The sequence below is a fragment of the Rhinolophus hipposideros genome, assembly GCF_964194185.1.
Source record: "Rhinolophus hipposideros genome assembly, chromosome: 14".
NCBI classification, from domain to species: domain Eukaryota; kingdom Metazoa; phylum Chordata; class Mammalia; order Chiroptera; family Rhinolophidae; genus Rhinolophus; species Rhinolophus hipposideros.
The window spans coordinates 22618874-22642305 of record NC_138060.1 but is presented as its reverse complement, the minus strand read 5'-3'; the positions used below and the strand labels follow the sequence as shown (position 1 = coordinate 22642305).

At 38.8% G+C, this 23432-nt stretch overlaps 1 protein-coding gene across 10 annotated transcripts in view; it reads right to left on the bottom strand.

Annotated features, from left to right (window-relative positions):
• The window catches only part of GRM7 (glutamate metabotropic receptor 7), an 822860-nt gene that overhangs the window by 171016 nt on the left and 628412 nt on the right, over positions 1-23432 (bottom strand). For 9 of the 10 annotated variants that reach the window (XR_013994860.1, XR_013994861.1, XR_013994862.1 and 6 more), the window contains exon 8: positions 2839-3774. The exons of the other annotated variant lie outside the window; for it this stretch is intronic. Coding sequence is in view for 6 of the 9 variants with exons in the window: in XM_081071756.1 (XP_080927882.1) it covers positions 2839-3774 (936 nt within the window). In the remaining 3 variants the exon portion in view is untranslated. The remainder of the gene's footprint in view (positions 1-2838; positions 3775-23432) is intronic. 10 annotated transcript variants of the gene reach the window in all.

Below are 23432 nucleotides of genomic sequence, written 5' to 3'. Positions count from 1 at the left end.
GATTAGCAATGATAAAACATGATAGCAGTAATCTTCTGCATCCTCTTTAAAACTGTGTTTCCCCCAAAATAAGACCTACCCAGAAAATAAGCCCTAGCATGATTTTTCAGGATGACATCCCCTGAACATAAGCCCTAATGTCTTTGGAGCAAACCTTAATATAAGACCCGGTTTTATTTTGAGGGAAACATGGTAAGAGCAAAAATAAACTTCGTAAGAGTTGATGTTTCACAAGAAAGAAGACATGTCCTCACACTTTGTGCTGTGCTAATGAACTCAACTGATGAGAGAGTTCATGAAGATATCCCAAACATAATCAATAGGAATTAAATCTCCTGAAGCAGTAAATAGTCATTACTGAACTTACTGCCCACTCTTTTTTTTTTTTCTGTTGCAATGGAATCTTTCCATTTGAAACATTTAAACTGTCAAATTCAAACTAAAATGGAAGGGCTATAAGTCTATATGTTGCTAGCATGGCGAGAATGCCTTTTGCTGTGACATCTTTGCTGCATTTGGCAATTTTCTGCCTTCCACAATTTGAATTCCAAGGTTTCACATACATAAAATACTTTTTTAAATTGATCCCTCATGCTTCCCTAGTCATATGCCCATGATTAGAGTGTGTGCACTTTCATATAACAATTCACTGTTCCCATTTGGCAATTTGGTACCTGTGCGCCAATTAGCTATTTGGGAGTATACAGAAAGGGGTATATGCCCTCTGATCTCTGGGATAAAAAGCACACTGCTTGAAGACAGCTTAGTTTTTCCTATAGTGAAGTGCTACCAGAACAACATCTAGAACAACTACAACCAGTGAATTCAGTTCCTGAAACCTTGCATCATTTTGGGGTTTTTTAATGAATAAATTATACCTCTGACATGAAAAGATTCATAGTCATGACTAAAAATGGATAGACAAATGAAGTGGTAGAGTGTCAAATATGCATTATAAAAAGGCCCATCTACAAACAACTACAATTATCCCTCCCTTGTGTATTCCTTAAGAATAAATATCTAAGGAAACGATGTAATGTTTTTTTAACCTGTTTCATGGAAAATTATGCTTGTTTTAATAACAAAATAATTATTACCTCCATCAGCTTTGATGACACACATCATGCCCCATAAAAAGTTCAGTGGTTATCGACTTACCAGCATAAGTTTGGATAATTTTTTTTTCTTCTTCTCTCTATTGCATTTCACTACCCTAACTCATATTTTACTATTCCCTTGGCTCAGTGATAGATAGAAGCAATAAAATGAATTCAAGTTGGTTTCACAGACAGTAAACACGCATTATGAATTTGAAACATACTGTTAGAAACATACTATGCTTGTTGAGCATATATTTTAGAAGAACTTCCTTCAAGACACTTTATAGTTACAACCATAATCTGGAATCATCACCCTTGGCTTTAGAATTCTGTGTGGTTTCATGAGATATTCACTTTTAAAAAAAAAATGCAGTCTAAACATTTAGCTTTTGAATCAAACAATATAGGTAAAAGACGTCTTTTTAGTTGGAAAACCAGTCAACTGCCATTAATCCTTCAAATGATTAAACAGAAGTAACAATGACAAATCAGATTCACCTAATTCCTAGAACCATAGATTTCTGAATTTGTAGACATTCCTACTTCAATCCTTGTTTCTCTCACTTAGGGAATTAAGTCCCTGAATGTTTAAGAGACTTTTCCAAACTAACACGGAATCAAACTAGACCCCTAACATCCTAATTTCTAATCAAACTATTAATATAACTATGCTTTTCTTTCTCCTATAGAGTGTTCCAGTTAGGACTCTCGGTCTCAGTTCTGGCTTCAGTTGTACCAACAGGTCAGATCTGCCTTCATTAAATGAAAGACGCCACATCTTATTAAGATTTCCCAATTTGCATACACACAAAACTATAGCCAGACGGGCTGGGTGTAGAAGTCAGATGTGTACAAATCATGACTAGAATTAACACCTTAGCATGGCCTTATTCGCACTCATGTCAGTCAAACCTACAGCTAAACATACATTAATTATGACTTAACACACTAGGAATGCCTAATTTGCATATTTCTAAAAATTTATAATTATATATGGGCATCATGTGCACTAACCATATGCAGGACCAATATATTAGGGCCCACTCATTCTGAAAAACTTTGAAATTTCATAGCTTGATGACACTTGCTCTAATCTTGTTCCCCCCCTCTGCTGGAAAGTTGAGTCTCTGGTATCACTCTGAATCACTTGATGTGATTAATGTACCTAACGAAGCATTTCTCAGAACGTATCCCCATACTTAAGAGGCACGTGACTGTATATGTGTGTGTGTATATGTGTATGTATATGTATACACACACACACACACACACACACACACCATTGGCCAACTCTAATATGTTATATAGCTCATGTACTAGATCCAATCCACAGTGACAACCCAGACAGTCACTAAGAAGAGACAGAGTTACTAATGACCATAGGAACTGTGGCCCTCTTTTCCTATCCTGAAGAAATATGTGTAAATAGAGTGGAGAATGAATTATTTGGAAGGTTTAATTTAGATAGATAGCCTCATACTGGATAATGTTTTGCTACACTGAATAATTCTACAAATTAACTTGTGTGTTTCCAGTGGAATGAACGTAGCAAAGTTCACTGCAAGTTTTTGACTTCTGTAGCATTGATGCTTATTCTATTAATTTAGGGTTTCTCTACTGTTAAGAATACCATTCTGCATATGTAAAACCTCTCACTCTATACAATTAATTTGGTTTTAATATTTACAGAAATGAACACATGTTTGAAATGGATGGTGTAGTGTGCATTTTCACTTACCTTTTCTGCTGACTGAGCGGTGCCAAAAAAAATTGGAATGAAGGCAAGCCATACTATACATGTTGTGTACATAGTAAATCCAATGGGCTTGGCTTCATTAAAATTCTCTGGGACACCCCGAGTCTTGATGGCGTACACAGTACATGTGACCATGAGAAGAATGCTATATCCCAAGGAGCAAATGATTTGGAGGTCTGTAATGTCACATTTGAGAACTCCCCTGGCCTGCTCAGGGTTCATTGTCTTATGTTCATCATAGTCTACGATGATGTTGGGTGGATCAACACCAAACCAAATGAAAACACCTAGAAGTTGAACTGATATTAAACTGGAAGTGATTGCCAGTTGTGATGTTGGGCTTATGAGCCTGGGAGCTGTCACTGATTTCTTGCCCTGCTCAAATATGCGATAAATCCGATTGGTTTTTGTCAAGAGGGCTGCATAACTGATGCACATCCCCAAGCCCAGGAAAACTCTCCGGAAAGAACACACTGCCACATCAGGCTTGGCTATCATCAGGAAAGTGATAATGTAACAAAGAAAGATGCCTGTCAACAGAACATAGCTGAGTTCCCGCCCGGATGCCCGGACTATGGGCGTGTCATTGTAGCGGATGAACGTGGCCATGACAAAGATGGTGGCAATGATCCCCAACATTGCTAGGAAGACAGGGATGACAGCCCAGGGGGAATGCCACTCCAGTTTGATAATGGGGATATCCTGGCAGCCAGTCCGGTTTTCATTGGGTCGCTGATCATAAGGACAATGATGGCATGTTATTTCATTCAACTGGTACTGGTAGCCGTCACAAGGCTCACAGGTCCAACAGCACGGAGTTCCCTTCTGTGTCTTCTTTCTTTGGCCGGGTTTGCATGGCAGGGTACACACTGAGGGGGGGATATCCCGGACTCCTTTACCCCACTGCATATCCTCGATCTGCAGTGTAAGAAATAAGAAGGTGCAACAGGCAGATTATTCAAGAGAACAGAAAAAGAATAACAAACAGTAATAATAGTAATGTTTGACACTTGATGCAGGAGCTACAACCAAGATTTGACTGCCTACCATTTTCGCTGCAGCATTCTAGCTCTTCAACACTATAGAATATGTTCCAAGCATGCCTGATTCTAAGAATTCCCTGAGGCATCTCTTGAAAATCCAAATTCATTGTCCCCAACCTAGACCTCCCAAATAAGAATATCCTGAAAAACAGCCTTTGGATCTTGATTTTGAACAGGTGCCAGAGGATTCTTATGATTAGATAAATACTGACACACTCTCTACTGCCTTCTCTATAAGTGTAAATGTCCCTAACCAAATCAAAAACAAACAAAAATCTTAATATAACAAGCTACATTCACCTCCCTTATTAGGTGCTTTTTAAAAATATTTTTTTAAAAATTGTTGTGGATGATATTGGAGTGCTGACCACCTTCCCTAAAATTCTGTAGGCATTTTCATTGAGAACGTTTGAAGCGAAGTGAACCTCCCCTATTGTTTAATCACACTGGGGTGATAAGATTCATTATTGAAGCCTTGAATTGTAGTAGAGTATATCCTAAGAGATCAGGAAACATTTAATAAGAAAATAATATGGTGTGGAAACCTTTCAAGATCGGCCATGTTTCTATTTGGAGATGACATTTAAACTAAACCATTGTATCTTAGAGAAGGATGAAAGGGTATTGGCTTAATTAGAATATTGATTTTCTGGAAGGGAATTCATAATTAACATTGTTCTGAGAAATAATGGCATTAGAAACAGGAACTTTATTATTGGGCTGAGATCTCATTGTAGTGGATATCTCTCTTCTACCAGCACAGACTCAATTCTGTCTTTTCCTGATATCAGTTCCTCAGATTTTTTTTCTATATGCTTTCTGTTACATAGATCTTACCCTGATGCTCCATGGGTTGCACATGTGGTCCAAGCTTGGCCAGTTAGTATATTGCAGTGGTTTTCAAGCCTGAGTAACATCAGAATGAGTTGGTGGGCTTATTACAACCCAGTATGCTAGCCCCACTCTCTAATTTTCTGATTCATTGGGTATGAATCAGGGATAGGACCTGAGAACATGCATTTCTAACAAAATTTCAGGTGATTTTGCTGGGGATCCTTTAGAGACCACACTTCATCAACCACTGATACATTCTCCTCTTATCCACAGAGATTGGGTCAGGGATGGGATCATTATGAAATGGCGCACAATTTAATTTCATGGCTTTTCCTGAGATTACACAGATTGAAAATCTTTGTTTTTGTTGGACTTGCAGTTTCCAGCATGAAGGATGCTGGTGCTGAAGGTGACAAGAAGGAAGGAGTTTGTCAGTAAAAAAAAGTCAACACTAAGGAAAGCTGAGTGCGGAGCTGAAGCTAAAGATTACTGGTGAGTCTGTTTGAGCTTCTGGATAAAGCTATGCCTGAAGCACGGATTCCCTAGACTGTGCCAGTATGGAAGCCAATAAATTCTGCTATGCTGAAGCACTTTAAGTTGCATTTTTATCACTTGCAACCGAGAGTCCTGAAAAATATATGTATTAAAAAAATAGCTCCAGGATCTACAAGTTGCAAAGGACATATTTAGCAAATTAATTTACAGAAGAAATTCCAGTGAACAAATTTGGCTGATACTTCCCATACCTAGTTAATTGAGTTTTTAGTGTAGTTGAACTAAAAAATAACTTAGAAAGATATGAGAAAGTCTGAGACTTTTTCAGCGATAAAAATAATTTTAAGAAATGAGGTGGAAAGAAAATTCATAGCTCATTGGAATTTCACTGGTATGTTACAACAGTATGTAATTTACAGTGGGGTGTGATACTCCCATCAAAACATGAATGAGAACTACATTCAAAATCTGAACCAAATGTACAGTAGTTAACTGAAAAAAGATGGCTCGAAGAAAGATTAAACTTCATCAAATAGTGTAACCTTCCAATGGTTGAAGTTAAACTTTGACCAGAGACCTGAGAATCTCAGATGACTCGAGTCAACTCATTTGCCGGAACATTAAACCCAAGTCAACACTAACAAATCGAACATAAATAAAATAAATCTAACTAATATAAACCATAATCACTTCTTTCTCGACATCATCCTTTTTGCAGCAGTTAAGTCACCAGCAGCCACGCTAAAGTCGTAAATTAAAGAAATAATTTGTAATAAAAGAGAAAAGATATACATTAACTTTACAAATGTCAAATTTCAAGAAGCTAGAATTTAGAAAAAACTATTATTATTAATACAAATGTTTTCAAATGTCCGATTAAAAGGTCCTACTCATGGTTAGTAAGAGAGCTAAAAACAAACAAACAAACAAAAAGACTATAAATAAATTTTATTAGCCAAACTTGGGTTTGCCTGATTCTAACACAAGTGGATACTAATATGGTATACGATTAAGCTTGATCTATGGGAATAGATGTAGAGCTCATACAAATATAAAAAAAACAAGGTATCATTATGTCATATTTTATAGTCAATTTCAAATGTTGCCAGCTCACAATATTTCGATCCCCTTGGAATAAAATAAAATGCCCAACACTGCTGAACAGCTTTTTTTTTTTTCATAGCTTATCCAAATATATATGAGAGTTGTAACTGCAAACATTATATTGACTGATTACTTAATTTGTTTTGAATTTTCATTTAAAGTAGATCTCAACGCAATTTAATTAAATATATTAAACCAATAAAGTTGCCTCCTCTCCAAATGAACAAAAGTCTAATTTACTTGCTTTGTCAACAAAATCATTATTGATAATGTAATCTGTGTTTCATGAAGGTACCAAGTAACCTTTAACAGCTCTAGTGAGAATTTTGTTAAAGCGACGCATATGATGTGTGCATGTCTATGTGCCTCCGCAGATATTCAGTGCCCTGTTTCATAAGAAGAAACAGTCACCTGCAAATGCCCATGGGCACCTCTTTAAGGGAGAGTAATAATTTAGGGCTATGAAATATCAACTCTAATGTCAATTTACTTTGCCAAAAGGTTAATAGGAATGCAAATTTCAAGTTTATTTTGAACTCTGAAACAAAATTGTGTTTCAGTTAGTTCAGAAGCCTAGCTTAAGGTGCAGAAAGGTTAGGACAAAGGCTAATTTGTTTACCATTTTCCTCCTGGACACCCAAAGTTTGTGGTTATTGGATACTGGATCTGCTCAATAGCTGGCTGATGATGAGGGACTATTGAGATGCCAGCTCTTGGCAAGAGAATAAAACTTATAGCTCACACCATGAATTAACACCATGTATGGGGCATCAATTATATAGATAGGTGAGCTAATGTTTTAGGAAAGAGAAAAGTATGCAGTTCTAGCTAATGCAAGCAAAAATAAGCCTGTTGAGGGGTCCCAGGAAAGTGTACTTCTCTCTTAAAAAGGAGACACAAAGAAGGGCTATGCTGTCTTCAGCCTTTGAACTTGAAACGTGATTTATGGAACAACAGCAGCCATTTTGCAAACATGAAGAGACAACTTAAGGAACAAAGCCAATATGCTGAGGATAGACAATAAAATACAAAAATAATTTAATTTGTGTCTTTGACGGCATAATTGTATAACCAAATTAACATGAGTATCCCTCCACCGCTGAATTTCAAATATGAAATGACAAACCTTCCTTAAGGGTTAAGCAGTTCCTCATGGGTAATCTACTACTTGCGGTCAGACATCTAATACATTCTTTCTTGCTTCTGCATCAGGTATGTGCAGACCTTGTGAGTCCATTAGACAATTAGCCACTAATTCAAGTTCTTGCATAAATCGTAGGTAGCTCTAGAAGGAAAGGGAATTTTTGACTCACACACAATCAGAAACACTTGTTGTTCTGAAAATTCTCCGAAGAGAAGGTGGTAAAGTCCTGGACTCAGAAAATCAGCTATGGCTCCATTGCTTCTGGCTCCGACAGAAATAATGCACAAGCACATGTCAGCTATCGCTCCCTAGCACATGTGTCTGGCAAAGAAAAATTGGGGTTGGGCTCTAGTAGAAAGAGTGCTACTCCACAGGGAATCTGCAGACCTTCTAATCACTGGAATTTTAAAATAAAACCAAATTAGTTGCTGTCTGACTGCCAAATGCAAAAATCAAATAGTGATCAAATTTTTATAAACAGTGTTCGGTGCATTCATTTTTATCTAGAAGAGATCTGTTCCTTTCCCCACACAGACACTATCCAAAAGAAAATTTTGTCACCCCAGGGGTATTTTCTTTGGTGGTTTTGAATTTGCATATTTCCGAAGCTTACTCTGTAGACCAAGCTGGCTGGTGTTTCTATTGCATAATTCTCTGTAATATTAGTTTTACTTATTAGAACCTTAATAGAATGAGCTAATTTAAAAAGATATTTCTTATGAAAATGTCATTTGTTCATTAAAATACATTTGTCCTATCTAATTTATAGAAAAAGCTTTTTAGGAAAAATGCAGAGGAATGTTGAATTTTTAATACTAGGAAAAAAAAACAGGTTTGGTTCTGGTGGAGAGTGGGTAAAGTGGAGTGGCTAGCAAGAGCTTCCCAAGGAATTCTGTAGCATCTCAATGTCTTTTTCTTTTTTTCTTTTTTGTAAGACTTAGCCTCTATTTTTGTACTTCAGGCAGCGTGACTAGATTGTGAAACAAAATTTCGGGACCAGTATATGACAATAAAAAATATCATTAATTCACATTCTACTTATCCCAATTTTGTAATGATAGAAATCACCCCGTTTTTTTTTTCTTTTATAGAAACCATCCTTTTTTTATGTACTCTAGGAAGAAAGTACGGCACACAGTACTCTTAGAATTGGCTTTTTACTCTGGTAGGCCGTGGTCATTCCTGGAGGAATTCCGAACTTCATCTCCTCGTAAAACCCCTGGAGGTCCAAGAGGTGGATAGCTTTGCACTGCTACTGAGACTTTTTTTTGAGGTAAGCTGGTGGTTCCCAAACTTGCCTGCATATTTGAATCCCTTATGGATCTTTTAAAAATTCCAAACAGGCGTTAGTTTTTAGTAAAGCTCCTCAAGTGACATGCAGATAAGTTTGAGAACCATTGAACTAAGTTCTCTGATGGACTGGGATTTAGAGGAAAATGTTTGTGTTATTTAGAGAATCTACTGACTACAGATTTCTTTCTCCTGGCTTCTACTCTTGACTTTGTGATGCACTATCTCATTAAAAGTCTGAGTGGGTCACTGACATGCTCAGTTATACTCTATTATGATTTAATGGGAAAGTAGGAAGCTGTAGTGGAATTACAAACTTGCACAGTCAGGAAGGTCTCCCAACTTAAGTTTCCTAATGTCATTGGCCAAACAACTTAAATGCCTCCACGGGCCCAGTACAAAAAGCAAACAAATGAAGTGGATGAGAGTAAGAAACACTTGTCCCTCCAATACAACCAATTCTAAAGGAACGTAGTATCAATATACATACATGTAAGTATGTGTTAAATTATACACCGAAAGCAGATTTCATAATAGTTCTGCCTAAACTACCTGCATTTACTGTTCCAATGCTTGCTTTTCTCTCAAGTACAAGGGACAATGGGACGGGTGCTTGTTTTAAATGCACATAAATAAAAGCTCCCAGACTAATTGAGCAGTTTTTCCCTTAAGTAAATATCTAGATTTTTCTTTCTTGATGAAACCGTTCTTTACTTTTAACCAAAAAGGGTTGACTTTACTTGATTCCAGAACTTCCTTCCTTCCTTTATGTATTTATTTAGAATACACTTAGTTGGAATTTCACAATTTTTATCATAGTCATGTCTTTGTAAAAATACTTTAAACTGAGATCGCCAACGATGTACATCTCTGACACCAGCTGTCTCTTTCTGAATCAATACTGCCACTAGAGGAACCATCTCCTTACAATTTATATGCTAACTACAAGTGATCTCCTATTCATCCCCCTCTACAAAGTTCCATAAAAAAATGCTTACCAATCAAAGATTAGCTATTTAATTTTGCTCAAATTATTAAACACATTTGAAAGTCATTTTCAAACCTTGGATTTAAGAATAATTTTTAATGTAAACATATTCACGGGTATGCCTCAAAAATTCCTCAGTTTATACTTGTTCAAAACTGAACTCATGATCTGTCCCAGGGAGCGGAAAACTATGGCCCGTGGGCCAAATCCTGCCCACCACCTGATCTTATAAATAGCATTTTATTGGTACATCACCACACTCATTCATTTACATTTTGTCTATGGCCGATTTTACACGACCATGGCAGAAAGGCATAGTGGTGAATGCATGCCTTGCAAAACCTAAGCTATTTACTCTCTGACCCTTTACGGAAAATATTGGCTGACTCAGATCCAACAGGAACAGAGGACAAAGCCCTAGGGCATGATGGCCTTATCTGTCAATAAGTCAGAGGTCCTGTCATCTTTCACATCTATTTTCTTGGCACCCCCATATCTGCTACCAACAACTTAGGTGATTTTAAAGAGATAAAAATCTACATATGTTAATTATTTCATCCAACAAACTATATATTACGTAGTCTTACTGGGTGCTGGACCTGTTTTAGTGGCTGGGAACAAAATAGAAAAAGACACAAACCTGCCTTAGAGAAATGAATCCTCTTTTCTCAATGTTGCTCCTGTAACAATAGTTTAATAGCTTAGCCCCAGTCAGCCCTACACAGTAAATCATCAGTTTTTTACCACAGGTGGTCTCAGGTCACAGCCAATATGGGAAACGGAATAGTCCTCCCTCCTTTCTGAAAGGGGAGCCACAAGATTCTACCAGTCTCAACCAGTCTTCAGAGGCTGCTCAGAAAAACAAAACAAAAACAAAAACAAACAAAAAACAACAACAACAAAAAAACACTCTTGCCCTAAAAAAGACCTTTTGATGTCACAAGGCTAAAATCCCCTGGAACTGCATGTTAAGTCCCCCTGAATTTTTACATGCAATCCATGAAACTGTATGAACTGCCCGCACCTACCCAGTAAGACTTCATTATACCAGATGATGTAATCAAAATGAATGTGTATAACTTCCCTAATTTTAATCCTTTACATCTCACCCCAAAACCCCAATCTACTCCCAAACTCAACAGATTTGAGTTTGGTCTCCTGTCTCCTTGCTGGCTGACCTCGCAATAAAAGGTTTGTTTTTTCTCAAAAACGGGTGCCATAATTTTGGCTCCGGTGTGCCCCAGGCAACAGGCGCTTGCTGGGGTCACACCTCTTCCAAAACTTCCTATGGGATTTTCTCACCTCCCTTTCCTTCTGAGCCCTTCCTAATTCCATGTGCTGCTCTACAACCCGAAGAATCCCTGGACATGCATGTTTGATCAAGTCACCCTTTTTGCTTAATCTCTTCAATGACTCTTCCTTGCTCTTAAACCTACTAGCTGACCCTGAATAATCTGGCAGAGACAGACATCAATTGAATTTACCATCCTGGCTTTATTTGACTTCGGTGAAGTTCCCTGCCTCACAGTGAGCTTTGTACTGCAATATGCGGCTCAACAACTTTTCAGTTTACCTACTCTTGCTCAGGAAGTCTCTAACCCCCGTGGATTGGGTCCTCCTTTTATAAACTCTCCAAGATCCCTCTTCAAAGAAGTGAACACAGTTTGCAATTATGCAAATACATGGCTTCGTTAAAGTCTGTCTCCCAACTCAAACGTAAGCTCCATGAGATCAGAGCTTATGTCCCCGCAATTCACTGTTGAAAACTCACATCTGGGAGGGGGCTCAATAGCCCTGCTAGATTGAATATGTGACTGACACAGTAGGAAGAAAAGAAGACTGACCATTCCATTAGACGTGATTTTTCTCCAGCCACAATTTGAGCTGAACTGTAATTAGACATGATGAAAGGATCCATAATTACTTATGTGAGGCTCATCTGGGTTTTGATCATTTTTAATTCCCTTTCCTCACAAAAATGCCAAGGACGTTTTAACTATAAATTTTCATTCTACAGAGGTATAGTAAATGACCATCTATAGAATGAAAATTTACAGTTGAAATGTCCTTGGCATTTATGTTAGGAAAGGGAATTAAATATGGAGCACTCAATTGCTAGGTAGAGGAAAAAATGAACACGACTAAAATATCAGGGAGAGGGAGAAAAACAAATCATGTGTAATCTGCAGCCAAGGATAGAACTTGATTTCCATGGGTCCCTGAGTATCCTCTGAACTCTCTACTTTCTCCATTGGTAAACTTAACTACAGTTCAAAATAAAAAGACAATAAGCTAGTAAGTCAGAGACCAGTTTTGCAGGCTAAATTCATTACCCCCAGACAGTAAACCCATAGACAAACTGTCAATCTGGATTATCGGTTCACCCAAATTATTTGTTAGGAAGATTAGATAACATGTGTAAGGCACAAACATGGTACCTGACACATCGTAGCTACCTAAACAATTATTAATTTTTATTAGAGTATTTTACGGCTTTATTGTTCAACTTAACCCATGCAAAAAACTTTAAGATGTCATTCCCAATCCTCCCCTCTCCTTTGAGATCTGATTCTTCCAACTGAATTTCACCAGCAATTACTGTCATAACAATTTCAGACTCTATGCAACGGAAACTGAACATATCATCTTCTGTCCCCTTCTCTAGATCTTGCCACATATCTTCAACCTGTCTCGGCATAGCACAGTAGTAATAAGTGGACTCAGAAGAACGTGGGCCCAAATTCTAGCAGAGTCACCGAGGCCAAGGCATTTAAGCTCTTGGAACCTTATTTATTTATTTCTATCTGTGAAATAAAAATAGTAATGATTACCTCCTAGACTTATTGAGAAGGTCAATATATGTGAAATACATTGTCAGACACAAAGTAAATGCTACGTGTCTATTATGTCTATTGAAATTATGAGTGAAAATATTGTCTTTCCCACTCTTCTCTACCTTGCTCCCTTCAAAAATAACAGTTGCAAAGTTGGTTCCACACGTCTTCCATAACCCCTTTTCCTCTTTGTCCCCAATGACATGCATCTATTAAAATAATTATTGTGTCCTCTTAATGGTTCGCTCTGATTTTAGGTCTTCCCTTTTGATTCTTATTCCTTTGTTATATTGCTCTTCATAGCAGTTACTATCTGAACTTCAGCATCTGGGTGTTTACCTCTTTGTTTGTCTCCCTCCACTTGAAGAGGGCACATCTGGTCACCCCATGCCTAGAAGAGTGGTTCAGAATGGCAATTTGTCATGAAGTTGCCACAGTGCTTTGGAAAGTGAGTGTGGTTCTACTGCACCCTGGATTAAAATCCACTGCCTTTCTGTGACAGTGCAGTCACCTCAGTTTAGCATTCACGTCCCTCCAAAGCAGACCCCTGACCATCCACTCTAGCCTCATATGCCTCCCCACCTACACACCTGTTTTCTAGCAAAGGGCACTGCTCATGCACCCCCTTAATACCCGAGGATGCCCTATTTGCATTATTGTGTTTGCACTCATCCTCTTAGCTGTCATTCTTTTCTCTTAATTCTTCAACAACAAGTTTGAATGCCGCAAATGTCCCATGATGCCTCCAAGCTAGAAATGCCATCTCTCTTTGTTGCACTCTCTTAGCATTTTATCTGTACTGTTCTCCTACCTCTTCTGCTATACTTTTTAACTGGGGCCACTAGGTATTTCTTTTTAAAACCCTTCAGAGCCTATAAGGTAGAATGGAACCTGGGCAGATTCAATCCCAAGAAAGAAATTCCAGGATTAGGATGTAAAGGAATACAATCCTCAGGAGAAAAATGCCTTCTTTTAGTGCCCTTGAATGTTCCTTATTCTTCCTTTTTGTTTGAGCCTCCCAACTCTGACTTGCTTAAATATGACAAACTATACAAGCAAAAACAATAGAAGTCTTCATATCACTAAATCTTCTTTATAACCAGCTCAGCCATTCATCTTAGCTTTTCACACTCTAGACAACTTGCAAATAGCTTTGCACCCACTCACCTGGGGTGAATCATGCTCTCTGCCAGGTAAGTGAGGAAGAATACTGGTCGGTCAGGGGACCACCTGAGACAAGAAGGACTTTGGATTTTCTTTCTGTTTTTTTCTTTTTCTCTCTTTCTCTCCTTTCTATTTTTCTAAGCCTCTGAATCTCTTCTGCTTTTTGAACTAAAGGAGCGAAACTGTTTCTATACCGATTATTTAAAATAGTTACCTCACATACACTTCATTCTGATAAATACTACTGTGTTTCCCCGAAAAGAAGACCTAGCTGGATCATCAGTTCTAATGCGTCTTTTGGAGCAAAAATTAATGTAAGACACAATCTTATTTTAATATAACATAAGACCGAGTATATAACATAACATAACATAACATAACATAACATAACATAACATAACATAACATAACATGATATAATACCAGGTCTTATATTAATGTTTCCTCCAAAAGATGCATTAGAGCTGATAGTCCAGCTAGGTCTTATTTTCGGGGAAACACGGTAGCCCCGCAACATAAACTTTTAACACAGGAAACCCCCTATTCAGTACTGCCATGCCAGGGGGAGCCGCAGTGCATATTAGTTTATTAAAGACCCTATTAAGGGAAGACTATGTCTTCATTTAAGCCACGGTTTCTAACTCATTTGAGTACAGTTCCCTCCTGTAACATTTATTATCTCAACATCCTGCAGAAGCTATATCCCTCCAATAACACTGGAAAACAGTGCCACGGGTAACTAATACTTTGATTTGGATTCTAGCATCACCTTCCAGATCTTTTTTCCTAACCTGTGGGGTCATGGAAAGTCAGAGAACATGAACTGGACTGTCAAATCTCAGAATACTAGCTGGATCATCTTTGGCTTCTGTGAGGCTTAATTTTCTCACCAGTAAAATGGAGTTAGTTATAGGACAGCCAAATAGGATTGCACATATGAAAGTGTTTTAAAGAACATACTATTCAATTAAAACAAGTATTTGTATTGTTTTCTTCTGTTTTTCATTATTATAAGAATAAATGATTATTTCATGTGGATTTCAGATGTCTCTTGCTCACCGCTTCCTTGCCTCTGCTCACACAGCCCTGAATGACTGGCACTTCCTCTTCCCCATAGAGGTTAATGAGACTGATCCAAATCATCCTCTTGGTGAACACTGGGCAAGCCAAACTAAAAAGCTAACTTCCGCATTACAGGGAAATGGGTTGCAGCTCCCCACAAACTGAATATAAGTCATGAGGATTATTTTCAAAGCATGTACTGTCAGATAATTAGTTGGAAAATTATCTCTTTAACAGACCCCTCCATATTTAATCCAAGGAAACAACTCAAATAGTTGGAATTCTAGCCTCCATTGCCAGCTCAGAGGTTCTGGTAGTGACATATTTGACTCAGAGACTTTCTGTTGTCCTTCATACTACATCTAAGTAAGTAGCCGCTGAATTCTGTCCCCTGCCCTGATGAGTATTGCAGAAGGCTGTTGAGATGTACATGTGTTGATGTCTATATCCACTAATATATATAAAATCAATTAGACTATTTAAGAAATTGAGTCTACAATCTCACAGATGCTTAAGTCCAGAAAGATAAGAGAGAGATGACCTCTACATCAAGCAGTGCATTTTAGGGACTGAATGTTTGTGCCCCCCCAAATTCATGTGTTGAAGTCTAATCCCAACTGTGATGGTAGTAGGAGGCTGAGTCTTTGAAGGTAATTATGTCCTGAAGGCGGAGCCCTCATAAATGGGATCAATGTCCTTATGAAAGAGACCCCGCAGAGGTCCCTTGGCCCTTCAGCCCTGGAAGACACAGTGAGAAGGTGGCTGTCTATGAACCAAGAAGCAGAATCTCATCAGACACTGAATCTGCTGGTACCTTGATCTTGGACTTAGGAGCCTCCAGAACTGTGAGAAATCAATCAATTTCTGTTGTTTATAAGCCACCCAGCCAGATATTTGGTTATAACAGCCTCAATGCACTAAGACAGCAGATTTGTGTATTTTTACTTTGAGAAACTAGGTTACCTTCAGAAAGTGAGACAAATAAAGTTTTTATTTGATTCAGCTAACCTCCCCAGAGTGCTGGGAGACTAAACGGATATGAAAAGTACTTTGCACTAAAGAAAAGTGCGTATAAGACTATAGGACTATGGTGTCCATGCAGGATCTTTCATGACAAAATTTGGAACTCATAGACACGGTGATTTTCAAATTATCCTCCTGACATCATCTTGTATTTCTCCTGTCTCATAATTCAAAAGCTATTCACTGAGCAGTTCCTGCATTCCATGAACTCCATTAAGCAACAACAATACAGATATAAGACACACCTATTTTCTTTCCCTTAATAGGATCTTGGTATCACACTGGAAATTTGCACGTAAATCTCATTATAATCCAATATCTTTCAAGATACAATTGTGGCCCAATTGGTCCTAAAGTTGACTTTTCTAAAATGCTGGAGCAGAATCTCTGAGAATGAATATGCTTTTTTAGTGGGTCAAGAAGGGGAAAAAGAATTCAGGAAGAGTTAGCAGCTTGAGCAAATGCAAGGAAGCATGAGAGTACTCCATTCACGACTGGGATGAGGAGGGGGGGTTATAAGTAGTTTAAATTGAGCTGAAATATAGAGTCTAAGGACAGGAGGAAGAAGATCATATTGGAGACAGATACAGGCAAGCACCAGATCATGCAAAATCAGTTTGTTCATTTTTGACTGGAAAACTAGTTACTGGCCACCCAGTATGTATTAAAGGAAATTCATTTGGTTGCGATTGCTGAACAAGCTGGGTATGCTTCCTAATCTCAGGAAGCTCAGAATTAGTGAGACAGACAAAGCGACAAAGACAAAACAAAATAATGAAATATATATTGGAACAAGTGTTAAGCAGAAAATAAATAATGTGCTAAGGCGAGAATAACGGGGTGTGGGGAGGCTACTCCTGTAAACAGAAGACGGAAGAGGTGGAAAAGGTTTGGTTTTTTTAAGTGTGACTTAAAAGATGAAGGTACAAACATGGGAAATAACAGGGCAAGTACAAAGGCCCTGAAGCAGGGAAGACTTGGCCTGTTAGAGCAGTGCCTCTCAATCTTGAATGTGCAGACAAATCCCCTCAGAATCTGGTTAGAATATAGACTCTGATTCAGTCAGCCAAGGTGGACTTGAGATTCTACATTTTTAACATTCTTCCAGGTGCTGGCGCTGGTCTGGGGAACCACACTTTCCTAGCAAAGTGATAAAGGCACAGAAGTCAAACAGGGTGTCCGGAGCTTAGTGGTGAAGGTAAGCGCACTGGACATGAGAGTGGGGAGGGAGAAAGAGGTCCGCTTAGGACTATCGCCTAGCCCATTGGAAAAAATATGGCACGCAGTAGGTCTACAAGTCACTCTCCTTCCTTACAGGGTGGAGGGAAGAGACAATGAATGCAGGAGCATCTTCCAGAAAGAAAGAAGAAAAATTGCTTGGTCAAATTTCCTTCTACTAACAACAGACCTCCTGACATACAAATGGTGTATGATAGCTTCAGATTTCTCTATGGAATGGCTTGAGCAGGATATACCTACTCTTCCTGGGATTACTTATGGTAAACAGACCTGGCATCTATCAATTTGCAGGTTATGATTCCCTGGAAAACATCTTATAAGCTGTGTTTCTATCTAAGTTTAAAATGATGATGTTTTATAACCAAAACAGCTATCTATCTATCTATTTATCTGTCTATTTATCTGTCTGTCTATCTGTCTGTCCGTCCGTCCGTCTGTCTGTCTGTCTGTCTATCTATCTATCATCGATCTCTCTCTCTGGTATGCAGCCACATAAATTACTTACAAATGCCATTCATCATCCTGGGCCAATGTATGAGGACCTGAAGACAAAAACATATCTGGGGAGTGGTATTGGTATTTTCAGACCTCTCCCTGCTTGGCCTGTATCTCACAACTATTTGTAATTCTGAAGTTAAAAAGTAAAGCCTGCTACTGGTGTTATGGAGTCAACAGTGTACTCCCCAAATCCATATGTTGAAGACCTAACCCCCAAGGTGACTATATTTGGAGAAGGGGCCTTAAAGGAGATTATTGAAGTTAAATGAGGTCATAAGGGTGGGGGCATAATTCGGACTGGTGTCCTTATAAAAAGTGACGCGATACCAGCAGAGTGTGCACACACAGAAATAAGGCCGCGTGAGGACACACAAGAAAGTGGACTTCTGCAAGCCAGAAAAAAAGGTTTCATTAGACACTGACACTGATGGCAACTTGATCTTGAACGTCCTGCCCCCAGAACTGTGACAAAATAAATGTCTGTTGTTGAAGCCACCCAGTCTGTGGCATTCTGTTGTGGCAGTCTGAACAAACTAATACACTGAGTAAGATCACTGATTTGTGCAAATCAGGTTTGACAACCTAATCCTTTATGTTCACTCACCTTTGCAGAGGAGTGGAGAAATAATGCTGTGGAGTGACAAGTGACATAAAGCAGTGGTTCTCTGTCCAGCATGTGCTGGTAAGTTTTGAAACATACCTCTGTCTGGACCCCACCCAGAGGGGTTCTGATTTGATGGGTCAGGGATGGGTCCTAGACATCATTAGTATGCGTTATAAGCTCCCATGTGATTCTTATATGAAGCCAGAGATTTGAAACAGTGGGCTAAATTATGTTTTGAAAAATGGTTCTGGAGACCCTGGAGACAGAGATGGTGTGTGAAATGTCTCTAAATAAATGTGAGACATAAACCTGGGGATTTTCCTTCTGCAGACCTGATAGGTAATAAATAAGACTCAAAGTTTCCCTTCCCTCCAAACTGCCAAGTGTTGCCACTGTCAGAGTATCTGACTTTATCATGGATGAAAAGCCATGTAGTTCTGTAAGGGCTACACATCCAGTGGTACTCTGATCACTAGGCCCCTCGGTAACTGCTCTTTTTAATGAAAAAAGTAACTATGAATATACATGCATTAGTGAAATGTATGCTCCATTCTCTTTTCCATCCTGCACATTACTATAATAAGCCATTTGTTCAGAGCTCAATTATTTTGTGATGTTGGATTAAACAAAATCGGCACCAAAATAATTGCATTAGGGTTAATTGACATCTTCGAGCAGGAAAATTAACCACTTTGCTGGTCATGCTTTTAATAACAAGCTTCCCAGATTTCAATGGCCAAATCTGAATACAATTCTTGAGGAGTGCTCTGAAGACTGAATACAACCTTACAGATTGTTTTTACAAAGCAGTTACCATGTCAACAGATCAAACAATTATTCAGCCTCACAGACAGCACTGCAATATTCGTAAGACTTGGCAGCTAGGATTGAACTATTATAAGCCTTATAATTAGTTTCTTAATCCAGAGCTTGAAAATGATAATAGTTTAATGCCCAAACTACGTCAATAACATTTAGGCAATACGATCCACTGAGATATAGGAACCCCTAATTCTCTTATTAAATATATGAAATAAGATGAAATTAGCTTGGGCCTGATAAATAAGCTTTCTGAGCATAATAATAGGCCTTCTGCTGCTGCTACTACTACTACTATTTTTACTATTTTGTCCTCTTCTCTCCCACCAGGACAATTGTGCTAGAGATGTAGGATTTCCCTATGCCCCAGGAGCTCTACATCAACGCTGGAGGCTTTTCCTATTTTTTTCCTTTTAGAATTCCAGGTCAGTAATTTTACTTGCAAAACCTCTTCAGACCTAAAACTTAGCCAGAAAAAGTTTTATTTAGCTACAACCTGTCACAAAGGACTTTTACTTTTCAACACTGCGATTATTATTTTTGAACATCCACTCTCTGCCAGGCATTAAATACACACTGTCTCTAATCCTCATTAAAAACCATACAAGGTAAGAATTATTCCCTGTCCCTGTGTGAATAAGAAAACTCTGGTTCAGGTATTCAGTGTCTGAGTTCATAATCTTTCTATTTACATCTTGGCTTTCAGGCCACAGAAATAATGGACTTTTAAAAATGTATTTTGTTATACATCTAAAAATTCAAAAAGTACAGAATCAGATACTATGTAAAGTTAAAGTTAGTCTCCTTTCCATTCTTGCATCCAACTTTCCTGAGGCAATCACAATTTCCAGTTTCTGGTGCATGTTTCAGTAGATTTCTGAAAATATCATCAATAATTGCACTATTCGTGTTAATTGTGTGTGTGTGTGTGTGTGTGTGTGTGTGTGTGTGTGTTTTCAGGAGCAACAAGGAAAAGAAAGAAAAAAAAGAACTCCAAGGGGTTCAAAACATCAATCATTAAATATTGATCCTGCTTATTTCTAAGAATTGTTCCCCTCCTCACCCAACTCTACTACCCTCTTAGGTTATGCTCAGTTATAAAAAGACCTGCCTTATTTGGAAAGGGCTGGCTTAAGGGAACAAAAGGAGCTTTGCATATCCACGCCCCCATCAGAATTATTTTTGATAATAATTATAAATTATTTAAAGATTGTTAATGAGCTTAAGCCTTTTACTGTTACCAAGTATGTTTAATTTTATTTTGTTACTGTTTTCATGGGCAAACATAGGTTTGTAAAGATAGCAGTGAGTTCCAGTAACTCTAACAGGTCTTTCTTTACACACCCTCTTTCATTTCCCTCTCTCCTATCTTCATTTCATGAATCTCTCCATCCCAGAAGCCAGGCCACACCTGCCCCTCTGCACATCTTTGAACCTGGGGGAAATAAAGTCTCTTTTCTGACCCTGCTCAGACTTTCTCATGTCTAGAAGGCACAGAGAAATCTCAGACCTTTTCTGTTACAGGCCCAGAGGCATCTTGTTTAAATACCCATTGTGGAATTAAAAACCATCACCTTCCTAAGATTTACATTTTCCTATAAATTCCCTGAGGGCTGGAACCCCATGCTGTCCTGTTGAAAACCAACAGAAAGTAGGTACAGAGGAAATATTTTCTTGGTGGAAAGCTTGCAATAGATGTTGGTTTCATACAAATCTGAAACCAAACACATATTTTCCTTACCATGATTGTATGTTCTTAGGTCAGTCACTCAGTCTTTCAAAACCTTTTTCTAATTTGATCAGTAAGGACAGTGACTGCCTTAGATTTCTAGAAACACGAACCAAGATAAATTAAAAGCACCCAAAATGTAGGAGATTGCAATGGATACATGGTAACTTATTTTCTTTTTTTTCCTTCCTCAAAACTGGGGGTGCCAAAAAAATGTATACAAATGGACACTTTAGTCAGTGTTGCTCAAGCAGTAGCTCGCCATGATCAGAAGTGTCTGGACGCTGATGGTAACCACTTTGAGCACCTCTTGTAATTGCAGAAGTCAAATGTGACTTGTATTCATCTTTTGTTATCGGTATATATTGAGTATTACAATTTTAATAGTTTATTTTTCCTTTCTTAAAATGTGTATACATTTTTGTCACCCTCTGTATATGCTTTTTTTGAACTGACAAATAGTGCCATTCTACTTATACATTTAAATTAATATGAATTACAAAATGCACCCTTGAACTTCAAAACGAATTCCTGATCTCCGCAGATCTGGCACTATTTCTGCGAATAGCATGACTATCCACATGGTTTAGGAAATCAGAATCCTTGTAGAGTCTCCTCGCACACTACCTTCTTCTCATCTTCCATATCTAATCCATCACCAAGTCCTGGAGATTTAACTTTCTAAGTGCCTCTCACAGCCCCTACATTACTCATTCTCCACCTTTATACCCAGAGACTGAGTTCTCCATTTGTCATGCAGCCCTAGACTCTGACAAGGACCTTCGCTCCGGCCCACACACATCCACTCAACCCCATCCCCAAAATACAGTGATCTTTGCAAAAGGTCAGTCTCATCTAGTTATGACAACCCCATTCTTCTCTGCTTAAAATGCTTAAATGGTCATCATTGCTTTTAAGTGAAAGACTATAATTCTTACGGTGGCCTTCAAGACTTGGTTTTTTGGTATCATCTCACATGCCTAAATCCCTTAGATTTCCTCAGAGGTTTATCCACCCACATCTGAGTCCTTCCGGCACATTCTGCTCCCTGGATTGCTGTTCTTCCCCGAGACCACGCTAGCTCCTGCTCCAACCTTCAGTCCTCAGCTCCTAGATCACGTCTTCAAGGAAGCCATTCCTAATCTCCCAATTTGGTGAAATTCCCGTATAGTGGACTGAGAGCATCATTCATTGTCACAGATGCAGTTTGATATTATATGTGAGAGAACATCTGGTTATCATCTGTCCCCTCTACCCAGTGGCAAGCTCACTGAGGGCAGGGGCGGTGTTTGGGTTCATACTGTGTCCTCATCAGCCAGCACAGTGACTGGCATAAAATAGACAATCAATAAAGATCAGCTAAATGAATACCCAAACTATCACCATCTACTGCAGCAGGTAAGGAGGGAGTGCTTCCTCTGTGCCAGGCACTCTGCAGGGGTCACACTGGACCTTTTTAGCAAGTATTATAACTGTTGAGCCCTACCTGACAGAGGTGAAAGTAACGCAAACATAGAGCTTAATCTATGCTAATCATCTAAAATGCTGAGTCCCCTTTAAACATTTAAATTAGAAACTAATTTTGTTAGGTTTAACCTTGGCCCTCACATGCAGAGAGTGTCTTTTAGGTAGATAGACAGGGCAGGCTTCTGACTGCACCGTGGAAAAGCTACCCATGTGGCAGAGTATCAGCCGGGGCTACTGAGCACAAAAGGGAAAAGTTAGCAGACTGATAACTTGAGGGGCTGTGAGTTGTTCCACTGTGATGAGAGATGGTTCTGCAACTCAACTGTAATTGTCTGCCTTGAGTATACGTGTCAGTAAGTGAAAACCTTTGCCAATTCAGGAATCCTACTGCCAAACACAAGACCTGGAATTCAGGCAGTCATATAGTAACGTTTCAGATTTTCATTTAAAGGTATATCCATTGTTAGGACTAAAAGAAACCTTGGAGAAAAGCTAGCTGAGCACACCATTTTGCAAGAGAATAGCTGCAACTGCTATTTGCAGAATTTGAGTTAAATTGAAAACCATGCATCTACCCAGAGTGCTGGTTAGGAAGTGAGTATGGGAGCTAGACAGATGAGGTAAAGGGAAGGGAAGAGATCAGATGTTACTCCAGTTCTGGTTAGCAAAGGACCAAGTGAAATGCCACTGAGGTGGGATTGGGGCATAGAGGAACAAAGACACAATAGTGTTCTCTGCTCCTCTGGTTTAAAATTCTAGTACCTTCAGGTCTTGCCTTATCATTACTAATGACGACCATGACAATAATTTAACTGTACTTATGTATTTAGAAAACAGCCATCAGACCCTGTGCTAAATGTTACTTATGGAGTATATCAGTGATTTCATTTGCTTTCTCATAACCACTCTACTATCGGTATCTACATTTTATAGCTGAGAAGAGTAAGTCATAGAGAGACTGGTTCACTAAACCCAAGGCCCTCAGCTGGCAGGCTGAAGAGCCGAGAGGAGACTCAGGTAGTCTGACTCCAGAACCTATATTTCTAACCAAAGTCACTTCCTAGGGGATGCTATCCTTGTTCCTGCTCTCTGCTGCTGTTTTCCTTGTGGCAGAAAACAGCTGGAGACTATTCTGGGCACCCAGCTGGACCACGTTTCCAAGCCTGCCTAGCGTTTACCCTATTAGCAGAACTGCTGTGTGTCAATGGCAGGCCTGCCCATTGGCCTTCCCCACAGATA